General features: G+C 35.3%; 1 protein-coding gene across 5 annotated transcripts in view; it reads left to right on the forward strand.

Moving 5' to 3' along the window:
• HOOK3 (hook microtubule tethering protein 3) overlaps positions 1-18,853 on the forward strand; it is a 174,883-nt gene that overhangs the window by 134,562 nt on the left and 21,468 nt on the right. For all 5 annotated transcript variants that reach the window (XM_056813626.1, XM_056813625.1, XM_056813627.1 and 2 more), the window contains 4 exons: positions 3,460-3,547; positions 6,301-6,370; positions 12,748-12,888; positions 14,766-14,853. In XM_056813626.1, the coding sequence (XP_056669604.1) occupies positions 3,460-3,547; positions 6,301-6,370; positions 12,748-12,888; positions 14,766-14,853 (387 nt within the window). The remainder of the gene's footprint in view (positions 1-3,459; positions 3,548-6,300; positions 6,371-12,747; positions 12,889-14,765; positions 14,854-18,853) is intronic.

Raw genomic sequence — 18,853 nt, forward strand, 5'->3', positions numbered from 1 at the left:
GCCTTCTCTCACTTTACACGGACCAACAGCAGTTTATAATTTTGCTTAGGACTGCCTAGGAGGTAGTCTGTTGTTTCTGAGTTGTCGCCCATTTTAGCACATGGGTTAAAGTGGGGGGTATATATTTCTGGTGATTAAATTTAAAAGTAGGTGAGGGAAGAGTTAACCCCTCTTCACATGCATACCTTTTGGTCTAGTAATACTAGTACTAGGTCTGTATCCTAAAGGGATTTAAAAAAAAAGTGGGAAAAGACCTGTTAGTACAAAAATATTTATAGCTGCTGTGTTTGTGGTGGCAAAAATCAGGAACTAACAGGATGTCTCTCAGTAGGGGAATGGCTGAACAAATTGTGGTACATGATGGTGATGGAATACTATTGTGATAAAAGGAATGATGAACAAGATGATTTCAGAAAGAGCTGGAAAGCCCCACAAGAACTGGTGTAGAAAGAAATAAGCAGAACCAGGAGAACATTGTACACAGTAACAGCAAAATTGTGGAATGATCAAATGTGATAGACTTGGCTACTCAAAGCAATACAGTGATCCAGAACAATTCTGAAAGTCTTATGACAAAGAATGCTATCCACCTCCAGAAAAAGAACTGGGGACATCTGGATAGCACAGTCATTTGTGAGAGCCAGGCCTAGAGACAGGAGATTCTGGTTTTCAAATCTGGCCTCAGACACTTCCTAGCTGTGTGACCCTGGGCAAATCACTTAACCCCCATTACCTACCCCTTACCACTTTTCTGCCTTGGAATCCCAAGGCAGAAGGTAAGGGTTTTAAAAAAAGAAAGAAAACTGTTGGAGTAGGAATGCAGATGAATTATCACTTGTTTATTTGGTTATATGTTTGGAGGGTTTTGGTTTTATAAGATTATTCACTTACAAAAAAGAATAATATGGAAATATTTTGCATGTTAATACATGTACAGCCCTAATTCAATTGCTTGCCAACCCTGGGAGGAGGGAAGAAAATATAACTTCAGAAAACATGTGGAAACTTGTTATTAAAATAAAAATTAAATTAAAAAAATTAAAAACAAAGAAGTATGATAAAGGTACATGAATTTTTAAAATAAGGAGTGTTGATATATTTCAGTACAGCACAGTGCTTTGTGAAATTTATATTATAAAATTACTATTTTCTTAAATGAAATTTCTACAATTGATGTTCTTTAATAAAGATGAACAATTCAGGTTATTTGAAAATGCCAAGCAAAGCCGTAACATTTCCTAAAGTCTGTAATAAAAGTAACAATATAAAAAAAAGTTTTTTCTCTTGATTAATAAATACTAGATTTATATCATGTAATAGAGCCTCCTTCCTAGTGCGTTATAAGTAAATAACTAATTTTAGAGTTTGAAGAGACATTAGAGATCATTCTAGTGCAAACCCCTAAATTCTAAGATAGTCTTTTCAGTATAACATTTTTACTTTTCTATCCCGTGAAATGATTCATATTCATAGAATCCATAATACAAGCCTCTTTACACTTCTGTGCTTAACAACCCCTTGCCATATAGCTTCAGTCTCTCCTAGCATACCATTTACTCCCAAATTGCCAAATCCAGTAACCCTTCATTTTATTCTTGCATCCCTTGGCCCCTTTAGGTCTTTGATGCAACCTTTTTCTTTCTACCCTACCACTCCCATTGCCTACCTCGGCCCCTTCTCTTCTGCCTTAGCTCCACATATCCTTGAATTCTTAGTAAGACTGTACATTTTTACATTTAGTCATCTCTTTCTAATTCCTTATTTTCCACTCCTTAAGAAAAGTACTCACCTGTTCTGTCTTAGGCAGTCCTATTTCTTTCTCCTTACCTCTTCCCTCTAGGCAGTGTCTTCTCTCTTGACTTCAACCTCTATTTTATACAGAAAACAACTTTCAAATCAGTTTGTTTCTTCAGCCCTGACTTCTGGATTCCAAACCCATGTTTCCATTTGTTTCCAAGACATTTCCACCTAAATGAATCACTGCTTACCTCAGGATCAAAATCTCTCAAAACTAATCTTTCCTTTGAACCTGTTCCTCTTTTGCCTTTACTGTATCTGTATTGGTACCAAAATTTATTCACTCCTTTAATTCAGTCTCCTCTATCAGTTTGCTTTATCAGTTAAACTTATTTGTCCCTTCTTTCCATTCTTGCTGTCTCTGCCTTAGAGAGCACATCTGGGATCAGTGCACAGAACTTGCAATAAAATAGATAGAGGTTAGATCCAAATAGAAACTTCCAAACAAAATTATCCAGAAGCCTTCAGGCACAAGACAGATGACTATTTGTCAGACCTATTATGTCGAGTATTCTTATTCCAGTATAGATTACTATAGATAACCTCTGAAATCCTTTCCAACTCCCAAGCTAATATGATTCTGTGTAAAACAAATTTTCGTTATTCTCTCCTTGGACTATTGGAAATAAGTTACTACAGACCTTCTTTTCTTCTTTTCCTCTTGTCTTCCTTAAGGCCAACCTTTATGCTAGTACTAGCCAGCCTTATGAATAAACCTAATTATATCAGCTTCTGCTCAGAACTCTTCATTCTGTCCCTTTTGCCTACCAAGTGTAAAGTTCCATCTTATCTATTCATTCAAATCATTTCTAATCTGGCATCATGCCATCTTTCCATCCTTATCTCATGTTATTTCTACAATCTAAGCAGCCTGGACAACACTACTGAACACAAACTGAACAAGTATCTTGTGCAGTACCACTTCTGCCTTTTCCCTTGTTTCTGTACACCTGAACTGTCTGCCCTCTCCCTTTTTATGTACTGAATAATTGTCCATCCTTTAAAGCATAGCCCAAAGGCTGTTAGCTCCACCAAGCCTTTTCTTTATCCTCCCACTGCCTTTTTCAACTTCTCCCATATGACTTCACAGAACAAATTACTTTTCTACTTTAAGGCAGTAGTTTAAGATTGTGTGTTGTATATCTTATCTACCTACTGAAGTTTAAGCTCTATGAAAGAAGAAACTAGACTTCATTTAAACAGGGTTCTACACATGTAAGACAATTTCCAGGCAGATAGGAAAATATAGTATAGGTACAGTAGGAAGGGTACTAGCACTGAAATCAGAGCACTTCATTTCAATTGCCTCTATCACTTTGGTAAAATCAGTCTTGGAATAGACAGCTTTTAGGATCTCTCTCAGTCCTAAATTTACGATCTTATGATAATAAATGTTTGCTAATTTGCAATTAACTGTCCACATAGAAGTTGTTCCATTTTAAATGTTAGGGATCAGCTTTTAAGTGGACTACCATATATTAAAAAATACTCATATTTCACAAAAAGTATCAGAGTTGCTGCCAGTAATTATTCTTCTCAGTTTAATTTGGTAAAGTAAATATAACTTCAAACATTAAAATATGGTATTTGCAAAAACAAATAGAGTGAATCAGAACAGGCAGTTGGCTGAACCTAATCTTCCTTATCTTTATGTTCCTGCAGAGATTAAGAACCGAACGGGATTCTCTTAAAGAAACCATTGAAGAACTTCGATGTGTACAGGCGCAAGAAGGGCAGCTCACCACTCCAGGTAACAAAAAATGTCCCAAGTTCAAGCAGTAGAATTCAGGTTATACCCTTGCCATATAACAGTGATCTGAACCTATAGCACAGGTGCCAAGGGTGACGTGCAGAACTTTCTCCGTGGGCACGTGGGCCCCACCCTAGTTGGTTAACTAGAAAAGCAGATGGACTCATGTGGAGCTACTCTCCTCTCCCTTACCACCGTGCCTGATGACATCTTTTCACATCTCCTATCCCTCTGCCCAGCAGCTCAATGGAAGTGCTTTCCCCCTCCTTTCTTGGGTAAGGGGGCTTGGGGTATGGCACCCAGTCTCTGGTGGAGGTGCAGGCAGAGCACTCAATCTAGGGGTTTGGGTAGGGCCTGGCACCCCATTTCCCAAAGGTTCACCATCACTGCCATATAACATGCATAATATGAGTATAAGCAAGAGCGTTTTTGGTCAATTCTCTTTTAGCTAAAATGTTAATTAAATGTTTTTATTTGTAGAAAAATCTATTTAAAGCAGTCATTATATCTCCTTAGAAATTTATAGATAGGGACCAGTAAGTGGTTCAGTGGATAACGAGCCAGGCCTTAGAGACGAGGGCCTGGGATCATAGCTGACTTTACACACATTCTAGTTTTGTGATCTGGGCAAATCACTTAACCTCCATGTACCTAGTCCTTACCCTCTTTTGCTTTGGAACAGATATTCAGTATCAATTCTAAAACAGAAGGTAAAGATTTAAAAGAAGAAGTCTATAGATAAATGTCAGGGATTCTGTGAATTTGAATAGGATAAAACTTACATTTTCCTTTTTTCTTTTTTTTTTCTTTTTAAAGGCCTGGCTTTCTATCCACTGATTCACTTAGCTGCCCCCTTACATTATTGATTTTTACTAGTATTTTTCTTCTTTGTTAACCTTGTGTATTTTATATGTTTAAAAACATTATTCTTAGAAGTATCTGTTCACCAGACTGCCAGAAGACATCCCTGACATGAAAAAGTCAAGAAAATAATAGGAATTGTCGAACTGTTTTAAACAAAATAAAGACATGAAAGCTTATAGTTAGAGGACCTACGTGTAGTTTTTTAAAATGTAGTTTAATCTCTTCTTATAAAAAGCACTAAATAGGATCATGAGGCAGTATTTGTTCAGTGACTTTCCTTAAAAATTCTTTTCAGCTGTTTTATTGGAGGTCCCCAAACTTTTTACACAGGGGGCCAGTTCACTGTAACCTCAGACCGCTGGAGGGCCGGACTATTAAAAAAACTATGAACAAATCTGTATACTGCTGTCTGGGATAGCAGAGGCTGCAGCGCTATATGTGATAGGCCTTGCACAGGTCTATCACCACCACCACTTTCCCTGGCAGCAGTATACACACTGCTGAATCCCCTCCCCCAGATCACTGTTCACCATGCTGATGTCTTCCATCATGCAGCCACATAATCCTTTGCATGGCGCCTCGTTCTCATTCAGTTACTCTCAAAACAAGGTGTCACGCAAAGGATTATGTCTACTCTTTGCGGTGTCACCACATACAGTGCTCCTCTCACTGACCACGAGTGAAAGAGGTGCCCCTTCCAGAAGTGCAGTGGGGGGCCAGATAAATGGCCTCGGGGCTGCATGTGACCCATGGGCTGCAATTTGGGACTCCTGGATTAGAGCATGATCGTACATCTAAAGGTGGAAGGTTTAACTTTCCTCTCATTATAATACACATTGAGCTTTTTTAATAGATGTTTAAGTTCATGTTAGGAGGTTGGTTTGTTTATTTTGAGGTTGTGTTTTTTTTGTTTCAAGAAAGCATAAAAACTTTGTGAAAAAATTGTATTTTAATCATGATGGTAGAAAGAAATTAGGGAGTATGGCCAATAATTCACTAAGTGCCATATTCAGGTATCTAATTTTCATGGATTTTAAGCTTAAAGTGATTATGAATCTCCCTTGCTTTCCCTCCTAAATACATCTTCCTTTCCTATAGTATTTCACCTGACTGTTTTTTCCATTGCTAATTTCCCTTTTATTCCTATCTCATTTTAATCTATCCTAACATGCTTGGTTTCGACTTTTTGGGTTCTTGTTGCTCCTCATAGCCTCCCAAAGGGAGCTTATTATGCACATGGGACAAATGTGGACTATCTAGAATTGAGGTTGAAAAAATGCAGAGAATGTTGCTCCTTTTACTCTGAAAAACTATATTCTGGCTATATCAAATATCTGGAACTAAATCTCAATAATTGATTTGTTTGAAAATGTAAAAGTATTGAAGCAAATGTTTTTTCACACTTTAATCTTCATGTTTCATGTAAAGAAGAATTTTAACATTATAAATGCTACTAACTTTTATAAACAGTGGAGGCTTGCATGCATATCACTTGGATGTAGTATCAAATAACGAACCCAGTTTCCTGCTAAATGTCAAGCCTATAGGAAGTTCTGAGTAGCTTATATATCTTATATATATATATAAGTAGTGCTGTGTGTCTGTGTGTATGTACCCTGACTTTTTAAAAAAATATTTCTACTTTGTTTCTTGACTTTTTTAAAAACAAAACTATTAATGCATATATATATATATATATATATATATATATATATAAACTGTTTCATCCCAAATAATCTTTCTCATTCCTTCTACCAAAGCACTTTGGCTTTAAGTTATTTATTGTACATGGAGAATGGTTTTGTTTTGAAGGATAGAAAAACCTAAATAGATTTTAGGATGGCTATTTTATCCTAACTCCTCTATTCCCTATCATATATCATAAATAGGATTAATGCCTCTGGGAAGTCAAGAGTCTTCAGATAGTCTGGCAGCAGAGATTATTACACCTGAAATAAAGTAAGTATATTATAATACATTGTGTTTACCCTATGCAAAGTACTTTAGCACTTGGTATCTCCCATACCTGGAAAGCAACCTCCTTTGCTTTTATCCCTGATCCCTCTTTTTTATCAGTTTTCATCTCCCTTAAGGCTGAACTTGAATACCAACTCCTTTTCCTGAAACCCTCAGATAGAAGTTATCTCTTTCTCCTTGAATCTTTTAAATTCCTCAATTAGATTTCTCCTGAAAATTGATATTTTTATAATCACCTTTATTTCCCCAAATATACTTTCTCTCCCCTCTCAGTGACCCATCTTTTACGACAAAGAAGAAAAAGCTATACAAAACTGTCCAACAGATCAGTTTTGCATTATGTTCCCATACCCATAGGTATATGGCTTAACTAATGGTTGGAAATTGATAAAAATGTATTGACCAACTTGATTAGAAACATTAAAAGAAGCAGTATTTTTCTTATTTCCAGTAAGTCTGATATACACAGTCCCACATCAATAATCCCCTCTTCAAAAAGAAAGGAGAGAGAGGCATTTTCTTATGTCTTTGGGCTCATGCTTGGTCACTATTTCATCATATTCCATCTGGGGTTTTTGTTACCATTTTTATTCTTACCTTATTGAAATTTTGTATATTGTTTTCCAAGTTCTTTTTTTTTTTATCATTTTATGCCTTATATTTCTTTGTATTCTTTGTGTTTGTCATTTCTTGTCACAGTAATGTTCCATTACATTCCTATACCATTATTTATTTATTCATTCCCTAACTGATGAGCATCTACTTTGTTTCCAGTTCTTCAGTACTACAAAACATGCTGCTACAAATACTTGAGGTATATAGAATGACTTCTATACTCTTAATCATAATAAACAATATAATTGGAAAAGCTTTAAATTTCAAGTCTTGGGTTCAATTTCCCTTTCTGCCTCAAATACACTCTAGACAAGTCAGTTAAATTCTCTGAGCTTCATTTTCTTTATCTTTAAAATAAGATTGCATAAGATTATATCCTTGGAAATCCTATTGACTGAAAGGTATGGGGTATCTTAAAGGTGATACTTATTTCCAGCTGGAACCCAATGAATGAATATAGTCAAAGATATGAGGTCTAATTAAAAACAAAGAAATTTCCTATCTTGCCAAGGGAATCTGATTCCTGATAAACGCTTTAGCTTCCTAGACTCCATATTTGATTTTATCTCTTTTCTGGTTCTTTTAAAGTACATAGCCAATCAAAAGCATACTATGGTAACTTGGATTAGCTAAAGTATTTCACTGGCAAAGTAGAGATAGAGAAAAGGGAATCATTTCAAAGAGAAAGGGGGACTATTTGAAATCCATCTGACAGGATTGATCATCAGAATAAGAAAACAGTTCAGCTTTGTACAATTATAATTGTTAAAGAAGTCCATTTAGACAAAATATCAAGTGTCTCTTATCCAAGGGCAACAAATTATTGTTGCCACAGTGGATCAAACCATATTATTTACCATGCCTTTGCATAGTTTGTTATATTTTATTCCTCCTTCAGTAACAGCTGGAGACTTTCTACTATGAGATCACAGGTGATTAGGGATTTCTATATTGTTAGTCCATCAAAGTGTTTTGAAATGATTGTATTTCCTACTTTTCCCTATAATATCTAATGTGTTTTCTAAGTCTGTAAGCTATAATCCAAAGACTTTATAGCAAAGTTTGGATGTTTCTGTTCTTCCTAGGAGCCTTTAAGCTCTTTGAAGGCAAGAACTGTCTTTTTTTTTTTTGTGCTTGTGTAGTTTACTCCATGGTTTTGTTCAATTGGAGTAAGAAGCCATATCCTTTTGAAATTGTACTAAAAATCATCATGGGAGAGCTTTTTGAAAATGTAAAAATAATCTTTTCTCCCCTTATCCTCATTGCAAACACCTGTTTTATGTCATTCAGATAATTATTCTGTTTCCTTGAATAATATTTTGTGCTGAAGTCATGTCCTACTCTTCATGACCCCATTTGGAGTTTTCTTGGCAAAGATACTGGAGTAGTTTGCTGTTTCCTTCAAGTTATTTGACAAATGAGGAACCTGAGGCAATTAGGGTTAAGCGACTCATTCAGGGTCATGTAGCTTATAACTATCTGAGGCTAGATTTGATCTTATGCAGTCCTGACTCTAGGCCTGGCACTCTATTCACTATACCATCTAGCTACTGCTAAATAATAATAATAATTAACATTTATATAGCACTGTGTATCATACACTATGCTAAATACTTTACTATTATTATCTCATTTGATCCATCAATTCTGGGAGCTAGATTCTCTTTGTTATTCCCATTTTACACATGAGGAACTGAAGCAAATAGGTTCAGTGTCTTGCCCAAGATCACCCTGTTGAGTCTGAGAAAATCCCCAAAGAATGGAGACACCAAGACATTGCAAGTAATAAGCAAGGGAACACCTTTAATGAAGCTAACACATTAGGGCTGCTCCAAAGAAAGAGCTGTGCTAGCTTGGCTAGGGGAACACCTTTTATAGTATAGGGAGCTAGCATGAAATGTTGAACAGTAGGATGTCATGATTTGGCAGTTGCAGCTGGATGGGAGGGTTCACAATACAGGGAGTATTTGCTTAGCTGCTGGAATGGTTATGCTGACTTGGGCAAGAGTTTACACCTGGCCCCCAGAGGGAGATTGTTCAGACCTCCTTCATTCCCCACTTCTACTGTACATGAGGAATCTTCCTCATGCGACCATCTCTTCATAAGGGGATTCAGTGGGAGAGAGTTTGATATTGCTGGTGAAGGACATAGCTTCTTCAGAGCTGGGAATGGTTGTAGAGCTGTCCCTGCCTATTGTTAAGAGAGAGATATTGACCGTAGGCAATGACCAGGGCTTCAGGCTAGAATAGTTGCTGAGGTTACAGTGGCATCTGGGTGACTCCCATGAGTGCTTTTACCCTAGAAGCAACTAGAGAAGTGACCAGGTTATAAATGCAAGGTCCACATTTCCCACAGGGGAGTAGCCAAAACTTGAACTGGGAGGGAAAGGCAGTGGACACAGGGTCTTTAGGGGAGTGTCCTCAGTGAATGCCTAGGGCCTAGGTAGGTGGGGACCTGCTTAGAGATCTGAAGGATGTTCAGCAACTGCTTCCCCCAATTGGCAGACAGGTCACAAGGGGGAGCGTCAGCCCCTAAGATAGAAGTGTAGAAACCAGGACTGGGGCAAAAACTAGAACACCAGATAGAAACAGAGAAGCCAATAGACTCCATCTTCAGAAATCATCTTCTAACATTAGAATTCATAGTATCAACTAGTATCTGTATCCATTACTCTTATTTCTTCTGGTTTCTCCTCTTTACCATTATTGTAAGTAGAGGAAAGGTACTGTACTGAATTGTATTTAATCCTCATGGCAAGCCCTTCTTGAATTTCAGGGTTGGTCAAATTTGTCTTGTTAAGGACATACAGTTTGCATATCATATACCCTTAACCTATTTAGGTGGAAAACTTAATTCTCTCTATAGTACAAATGCATACATCTCTAGATCACAAATTCCTTCCTATACATTGTGCACATTTTAAAAAACAATTCATATAATCTTAGTCAAAGACAGCACCGCTTAGAAATTCCCTCTTTTGCAAAATACCAAATTCTTAGTACTTGAATTATTAAATCCCATGTACAGATTAACCACTTTAAAAACTTCTTGTGTGTCATGTAATTTCTTGTTGCTAGTTCTGACAACACATACATTAAAATAACATATGGTTTGAAAAATCCCAAGTTTAAATTCTAAAGTAAGTTCTTTTCAACAACATAACAACTTTTTCTGGATGACTATTACATCTATAAAATAGCCAGTACAATTTCTGTCCTTATAGAGTAAAACATTCCCTCTCTGTGTCAGGCTGGCTATTAATCACATTTAGACAATTCTCAAATTCACTGAAACCATTATGCATTGCAAGTCTAACAAAACAAACTTCTAAACATGAGTTTTGTTGTGCTCAAGAAAATCTGACTAACATTTCACATTTAACTGACAGTTACCACAATACATTTTTACCATATCAAAATCATTAACATTCCTCTGAAGTTGTATGCATCAACCCTTAGAATTAATCTTAAGATAAAACAAACAAACAAAAAAAAACCCAGAACCATCAGCCCAACTGTTTGGGCAGAGAGAGCTTTTGTGGAAGAAGGGGGATGTTCTCGGGATATGGGGAAATGGGCCTGCCTTGTCCCCTCATCAGATGTGCAGGAGGAGGGGGAGGTGGTGGTGGAGGTGGTGGAGGCTGCACAGCCATGGCCCTAAATTCCAAACAAAAGGTTTGGAATTTAGCCCTTTTGATCTCCACAGAGATTGTGAGCCCTGACTTTGAAGTTGGGCCAATGAGCTAAAACTAGGAGCAGGGGGGTAGAGGGGACCAGGCCCATTTTTTTAGGGCTACAGAGACACCGATAACAAAGAGAATGAGACAGACAAAGAGACAGACAGCAAGTTCTCTGGAGAAACAGGAAGGGGACAAATTATATGAGTGTCTCCTATTTTTGCGATAGTCAGTTGTATTGGTTTGACCAATGAGATCCAGTTTACAGGTCTAGGTTAACCCAGAAAGCTAGTTCCTGCACGTTTGTGAATCTGGCAGCTGGGCTCCAAGCCTCTCCCCCAGGGGATTTTTAACCCCTAATAGTTGGACTCTAAGCCCAGGGGACTCCAATCCCTGTAACCGAGGTCCAACTTTGGTGCCCTAGTTCCAAACTAGGCAGAGGAACTCGAACCCCCTGTATTCCGGGCAAAAGTTTCAAACAAGAATTTCTGCTCCCACCCCACCCCCACCCCCCATATTCTGGGCAGAAATCCTCCGGGCAAAAAGATCAAACAAGGATTTTCTGGCCCCCCTGATATTTCAGGCAGAAATCCTCCGGGTGCCACAGACAAAAATTCCTGGCAGTACTACAAACTCAAACATTTATCATCCAATCGCTTTCCGGCCTGGCCCCTCACGGGACACAGGAACTTTGTACTAAGCCGGTCCACACTCGCACACAGGTGGAACCAGACCACTTAAAATTGGACTTGGTGTAAGACCCCTCATATAAACCCCGAGGTTTGGTCAAATTTGTCTTGTTAAGGACATACAGTTTGCATATCATATACCCTTAACCTATTTAGGTGGAAAACTTAATTCTCTCTATAGTACAAATGCATACTTAGTTGTATGTCTTAATCCTATGATCAGTTCCCTATCAGTCTCAGTCACACAACACTATCACCAACAGTCACACTAACCTGGTGTCCGTGTTCCGGTAGTCCATTTGTGGAGAATTCCCGGCCAACACCCCAAGAATGGAGACCTAGAGGCAATGAAAGTAAGCAAGGGAACACCTTTAATGAAACTAGCACATTAGGGCTGCTCCAAAGAGCCGCACTGGCTTGGCTAGGGGAACACCTTTTATAGTATAGGGTGCTAGCATGAAATGTTGAACAATAGGATATCATGATTTGGCAGTTGCAGCTAGCTGGTGGGGTTCACAATACAGGGAGTATTTGCTTAGCTGCTGGAATGGTTATGCTGACTTGGGCAAGAGTTTATTTACTCTTGGCCCCCAGAGGGAGGTTGTTCTGACCTCCTTCACCCAACCTATAAATGTCTAGAATCAAATTAGAATTCAGGTCTTCCTACATTCAAGGTCTAGTGCACTGTTCCACTGAACTGACCCATGGCTTTTTGACTACAGACAAATCATCTAACTTGGCAGATTCTAAGTTCCCTCAGAGTGAATTATTTGAAGGTGATTTAAATGATTGATAAATTCCCTCATAGTTTTAATAGCCTATAAATGTATCCTCTGAGGGAAAATGTTAAGATCTCTCTTTATGAGAGCTGATCATTTAGATTATTTACATTTGTTATGTCTCTTCCATTAATTTAAAAGAATGGAGCATAGCATAATTCAAAATAGTAAGCTTATTGAGGGGAAGGACCATGTCTTAAACATTTTTGCATCCTTCACAATATCTAGCACAGTGTTTTCTCAGTCTTTCATATCATAGGCTCTTTATAAAAATTTATTGAATGAGTGAATTATGTTAATATATTCAAGACCCAGTCTAAATCTAAAAAGAAACAATACTTAAAAGTTCATTAATTAGAAAAACGTGGATTATATTATTAATCATGTTCAGATTATCTATTCTTCAAAACAAGAAAAGTTCTTAATCCCTTTATGTCATAGGCAGTGACTTTAGTAATGTTTGTAAAATGATAGTCCGGTCCATTTCATTTATTTAAAATTTTGACTGTGCCTTGAATCCATAATTACATATTGATGCATTTTTAAGTTATGTAATAAACACCTAATGGTTTATTTCCATTTTTGTTTTACCTATCCAGAGAGAAACTGATTCGTCTTCAACATGAAAATAAGATGTTAAAACTTAATCAAGAAGGTTCTGACAATGAAAGGATTGCATTATTGCAGAGTCTGCTCGATGATGCAAATCTTCGAAAGAATGAACTAGAGACAGAAAATAGGTAGGAAAATATTAACATCATCAGTTAACCAACTAATTCCTATCATGTGAACTTGATACTATGAAATCCAATATTTAAAATTTGATGGAGATGAAGAAAGTTATATTCTTTTGAGGAGTGCCTTAAATCTACTATCTTTTACAGATTCATCTTAAAGTAATGTGGCTATTAACATAACATTCTGTATATTTCTTTTTTAGTCATATTGAAGCAGTATCTATACCATCCTATTGTTAATTGTTTTTATTCTCACTAATTAGTCACCATTGATTAAGAAAACATCAATTTCCAATATCTTTTCTGGCTTGTGTCAGCGTGGCAATTGTGGTCAGGTGGTTAGACCATTTCTCTTTTTTTTTTGCAAGCTAATTTTACTATTCCTAATGATAGAAATATCAGAATATTTAATCGACTATTTTCTCTTTGGGGTAGGGAGATTGTTGAGAAGGATAAATAGATTGAATTTGTACTATAGAATATTTATGACTAGAAATTTCATATTTTCCAAATTGTAACCAAGTACTCTTGAAAAAAATACCTTCCATTTTTGATAATTAGTTGATATAAATGTTATTTCACTTAAAAGTTTTAAATTAAATTTTAATTCTTTCACTTAAAAGAAATCCATTTTCTCCTTCTTCCAACCCCACCCCACCCCACCCCACTCCCATTGAAGAAAAAAAAGAAGAAAAATAAAAGCTTTGTTACAAATGTATGATCAAACTAAAAAAATTCCTACACTGAGCAAAAAAATATATCTTAATCTACACCCTGATGACATCATTCTCTACCAGGACATGGGTAGCATATTTGATTGTGGATCCTCTGGGAGACATAATTAGTCATTAATTTGATCAGAGTTCTTAAGCCTTTAAACATTCTTTGTCTTTACACTATTTTTATTGTATAAAGTTTTCTGGTTCTACTCACTTTGCTCTACATCAATTTATTTAAGTCTTTTCTAGTGTCTCTGAAAACAATGTTCTTCACATGAGTCTTTTTCCTCATTCTTTGATTTCTTTGGGGTTTTGATCTAGTTGATCTGATGCCACTGGGTCAAAGTTTAATCACTTTTGAGGTATAGTTCCAAATTGCTTTATAAAATGGTTACACAGACAGTACATCAATATACCTGTTTTCCAGTGGCCCTTCAGTATGTCATTTTTTTCTTTTGGCCAAGTTTGTCGATTAAGTGGGTGTGAGGTGGAACCTCAGAGTTACTGTAATTTAAATTTCCCTTTGGGTTAAGTGATTTTTTTGTCACAGTCACAGAGCTAGCAAGTATCTAAGGCCAAATTTGAACCCAAAACCTGTCTCTAGGCCTGGCTCTCTATCTACTCTGAGCCACCTAGGATGCCAATTGAGCTTATTTTTTTAAATGTTCAAATTCAGCTACCCATTGAACAATGACTTTATAAGTTTTAAACCTATACTTTTGAGTTATTGTAGTTTAAAGAACACTTGAATTGGAAGTAGTGAGGAGATGTGTTTGAACTGTTGTAAGACATTCTTTATTTGTGACCTTGGGCAAATTGTTTAATATACACCTTTCTCCATCCATCTCTTCATATGCTGAATCAGGCTCATTATATTTGCACTTGATATAATAAGATTCTTGTGAGAAAAACATTTTGTAAATTCATAATTGCTCTCATTTGTGAGCTATTTTATATATGTTCTACAATCTATCCCCATTGGCGACAGAGTTTTTTGTTTGTTTTTTGTGGGGGTTTTTTTGTTGGTTTTTTGTTGTTGTTGTTGTTGTTGTTGTTGTTGTTGTTTTTTGCCCATCTCCTATATCCAATATTGGACCATAAAGGGAAAAGAAGGTAGAAATAATCCTGAACCTCAAAAATTAGATATTTGTTTTTTTGTAGGCTGGTGAATCAGAGACTTCTGGAAGTACAGTCACAAGTTGAAGAATTGCAGAAATCTTTACAGGAACAAGGTTCAAAAGCAGAAGATGTAAGTGTTCATAAAATAGGCTCAGAATTTTTAGCAATTGTATATTAATGAGAAACCTTTTCATTTTTATGTAATTTCCCATGACTCTCAAAAGAATTTAGGTATTCTTCCCCAGACTTATGCCACAACTGGGATTACAAAGGAGGTGGCATTTTCTTAACATAAAAATGCAGTCCTTTCCCCTATCTGACCTTTTATAACGTTTGCCTACAAAGAACATACATGTTGACAGGTTTCATCTCAATATTCATAGACACAAAATAATTTTTCTTACAAAAACTATTTTGAGAAACATGATCATGATTAACATTTTTATGTAGTTTATGAATAAGATTTTATTTTTAACTAATTCATTAACTTCTTCAGACATATATATAAAGGGATACTTAGTTTTATTCAGTGCTCAGCAGAAATTTGAGAAAGATTTGGATTTTAATAATCTACTATTTTAATGCAATAATCTTTTTCTTTGGTGGAGCAGTTTGTTTTACTATGAATTCTAGCCTCAGACATAGAAAGGGTTTTATCAATCTTTTAACTTGATTATTACAAAGACATCTTACTTCTGGACTACCTTTTAGAGTGTACATAGACCCATTTTTTAGAAAGACCCAATTCTATATGCTTTTGCTCAGCAACCTTAGGAGATCTAACCTAAATCCAAGAGTCTTGGGCTTCAGGGTCCATTTTCATGCTAATATCATTATTCAAATCTGCTTTGCTAAAGCAAATAATTTATTTCATATAATTTATGCCTTGTAAATCCCTCTCATTCTCCAATCATATCTTCTATGATTTCTCCAAACAATGAGTAAATTGAGAAGAAATTTATCAAAATTCTGGTAATTATCATGTCTCTGAATGGGTAGTTATACTGACAAATTGTTCTAAATTAATTCCATAAAAACCTATTGCACTGTTGCCTTATATGAAGTTCTGTACTAGGTTTTTTTGTCTTAACCCAATTCTCAATGCACTATGAAGTCCCAGTGTAGAATCTAATTGATTGTAGATATTAGAGGTAACTAAATGGAAGCAGAACTTGCCCTTATACAACTAGATTGATTGTCATTATGGGTATTGTTCATTTAGGGAGTGTTTTTTAATATTTCAGATATACCCCTTTCCATTTTCAATTAGTTGTTCTCAGAAACAAAAAATAATGTTTAACATATGAATTTTCTATAGTTTTCTAGTCAAAATTTGACAAAGTTTCTAGAATTTCATGGGCTTTTCTAATTTTGTACATTTGCCCCTTTCTATTTGTTTATTTTTTATAAAAGAATTTAGGTACTTCCAGCTGTGTGCTCCCAGGCAAATCATTTAAACCCATTTGCCTAGCCCTTGACCTCTTCTGACTTAGTCATTTCTAGGACAGAAAATAAGAGCTAAGACAACAAATGCCCTACACTGACTAGATTTTTTTTTAATTTGCTAAGAAAGGGGAAATTAAGTATCTTTTTTATATAAAAACACTTTGTGAGATTGTAGATTACCTCACATGAGGCAGATACATTGTAATCTCAAACAAATATTGATATTTCAAGTGAATTTTAAAATTTCTTTGTAGATATTCTTGACAGTCATAATCCCTCACTCACAGCTAGCTTCAACTCTAAACACAGATCCTTAATAAGGAAAATTCAATGAACCTGTCCTCCACACAGTAGTTGCTATCTTGATATTATAAAAGAATTTGTTGGAAGGTTCCTGAATTTTTCCCTGACAGTGAGTCACTTAAATTGGTTAGTATTTTTTCTCATTTTTTATTTTATATTTTTTTCAACATTAATATTTAAATTGATTTAATGATTTAATTTATCAATTAATTAATGGTTTAAATTGATTAATGATTAAAATGATTTAATCCATTAACAAACTTTATTGGAAGCCTAGAAAAATATTATTCTAATAATACCAGAGAATACTGATAAATAAGAAAGGCAATACTTTCTTTTTCTTTTTTTTTTTAAGTTTATTTAATTAATTGATTTAGGATATTTTTCCATGGTTACATGATTCATAGAACAGGTTAGTTCTGACCAAATGTTATATGGATCTTTAGTACTTTGAATATGTCTTTAGTTTCATAATCATGTTAAAACTCTTAGAAATAGGAAGTACTTAGAGATTGATTATCTGTTTATAATGCTCCTTGAAATCCCAACCTAAAAAGATACACTCTTGAGATTACTATAACCAACAATTAAATTGACTACTAAATGTCACTTTTAAAATAGGAAGTCAATGTGAAATCCTAAGTGTCATTTTATACCTTCTTTTGTGAATGATACTAAAGTAACATATACTCTAAAATTCTTCACTGAGACTTCATCATAGTATAAAAGTGACCTCAGATGCACAAAAAGTACATGAGCAGAATTCAGTCTCTGGCAGTTCCTACAAAGTACTAAACATTTTGACAACAGACAAGTCTATAGATTATATATCTGTCATCAGAGGGATGCATACTAGCTAAGTTTCAAAAGATGTATTACCAGAGCAACAGATTAATTCAAATGACTTTTATAGTCATAAGGAATGGAGGGCTTGCTATTTAGATTGATTAAAAACTATAGATGAGAGAGAGTACTGAAATACTACCAAAATCACAGATCCAGAAGTGTGGGGGAAAAAATTTGACTATGATACCTAAAAAACATTTTAACACTTTTTATTACCTTTTTGTGAGCAGAGAGAATAGCACTATAAAAGAGGAATTTTTTTCAATGAATTTTAAAAATTTAATGAAAGTAAGAAGGAAATGAAATCAAATGCTTTTTAAATTTGAGTTATAGAACACCAAGCAAGAAACGAGAAATTTTGATCACCTGAACTTTTCATGTTATTTTGAAAGCCGTTATGGTTGATCCTTTTGTTTATTAAGTGAAAAATATGATTGTTATGTATTTGAACATTTATTTTTGTTGTGGACCATGTTAGACAATGTCCTCTGAATCATGTTTGTTTTGTCCACTCCAGTTCTAGTCATACCCATGTCAGCCTCTGCCACTTCCATTGCTTTTCTTATCTTACTCAAAAAAGTAGGGGATTAAATACTAGATAAAATGCTGTGCTTACAAATTAGGCTGCCTCATTGGTTGGTATTTTGTGAAGTTTGATACCTTTAATTTTTTTAATACTATATCATATTGTCTTAAGACCAGAAAAAACCACCAAATTTATTTATTTATTTTATTTATATGAATAAATTTTATTTATTTTATTCTTAAACTGCGCTTTCAACAAATTAAAGAAAGTAGGGCTAAATGAAATACAAAACACATGACCCTTCCTTCTCAGGATTTGAATGTCTTCTACTTTTTTTCCCTCACTAACATAAAGTTGTTCCTCAGGGTGGATATATATATATATATACGTATATATATAAAACACATATTGCTGCCTCCCAAGTCGAAGTTGTCCTCTGAGAAAGATCAGCCTCATTTCTGTTAGCAGAAAAAGACTGTCCTTTCATGTGACCAGAAGTCTTAGAGTAGGCTGGTTTACATATTTTTTATTATTATTTTTATGTCATTTGTTTTTAGCATGGAAGCAGAAAAGCATTGTTATATCCAGTCACATGGATAATTTGAGCTAGCCACAGTGTATAAAACTACAGAGAACAAGACAGGATGAGGAGAACGTAGAAGAAAGAAAAATGTACATTTCTGAAAAAAATGCATATCTTTTCCTTCTATTCATGAGTTACTAAATCGTTCCTTCTCTTGGCTGCTGTGTTTGCTTCATACTAATATGTCCTCTCTGTCTCTTGGCATGGGTTTCTGCTCAAGGCTATTGTAAGTATGGCTTTCTATTTATTCCTCTTTATTTGACACTATTCTCTACTTAACTTTTTGAGCTAGAAATATATGAATATAATATAGGCAGTGGTTATTCAAATATAACTTAACCTTTCAGTCTATAATTTTTACCTTAGTACTATTATCATCAACTGTTAGTAAACTTAAGACCAAACCAGAAAGTCTACTTTTGATCC

The sequence above is a fragment of the Monodelphis domestica genome, chromosome 1 (assembly GCF_027887165.1).
Source record: "Monodelphis domestica isolate mMonDom1 chromosome 1, mMonDom1.pri, whole genome shotgun sequence".
Lineage (NCBI taxonomy): Eukaryota > Metazoa > Chordata > Mammalia > Didelphimorphia > Didelphidae > Monodelphis > Monodelphis domestica.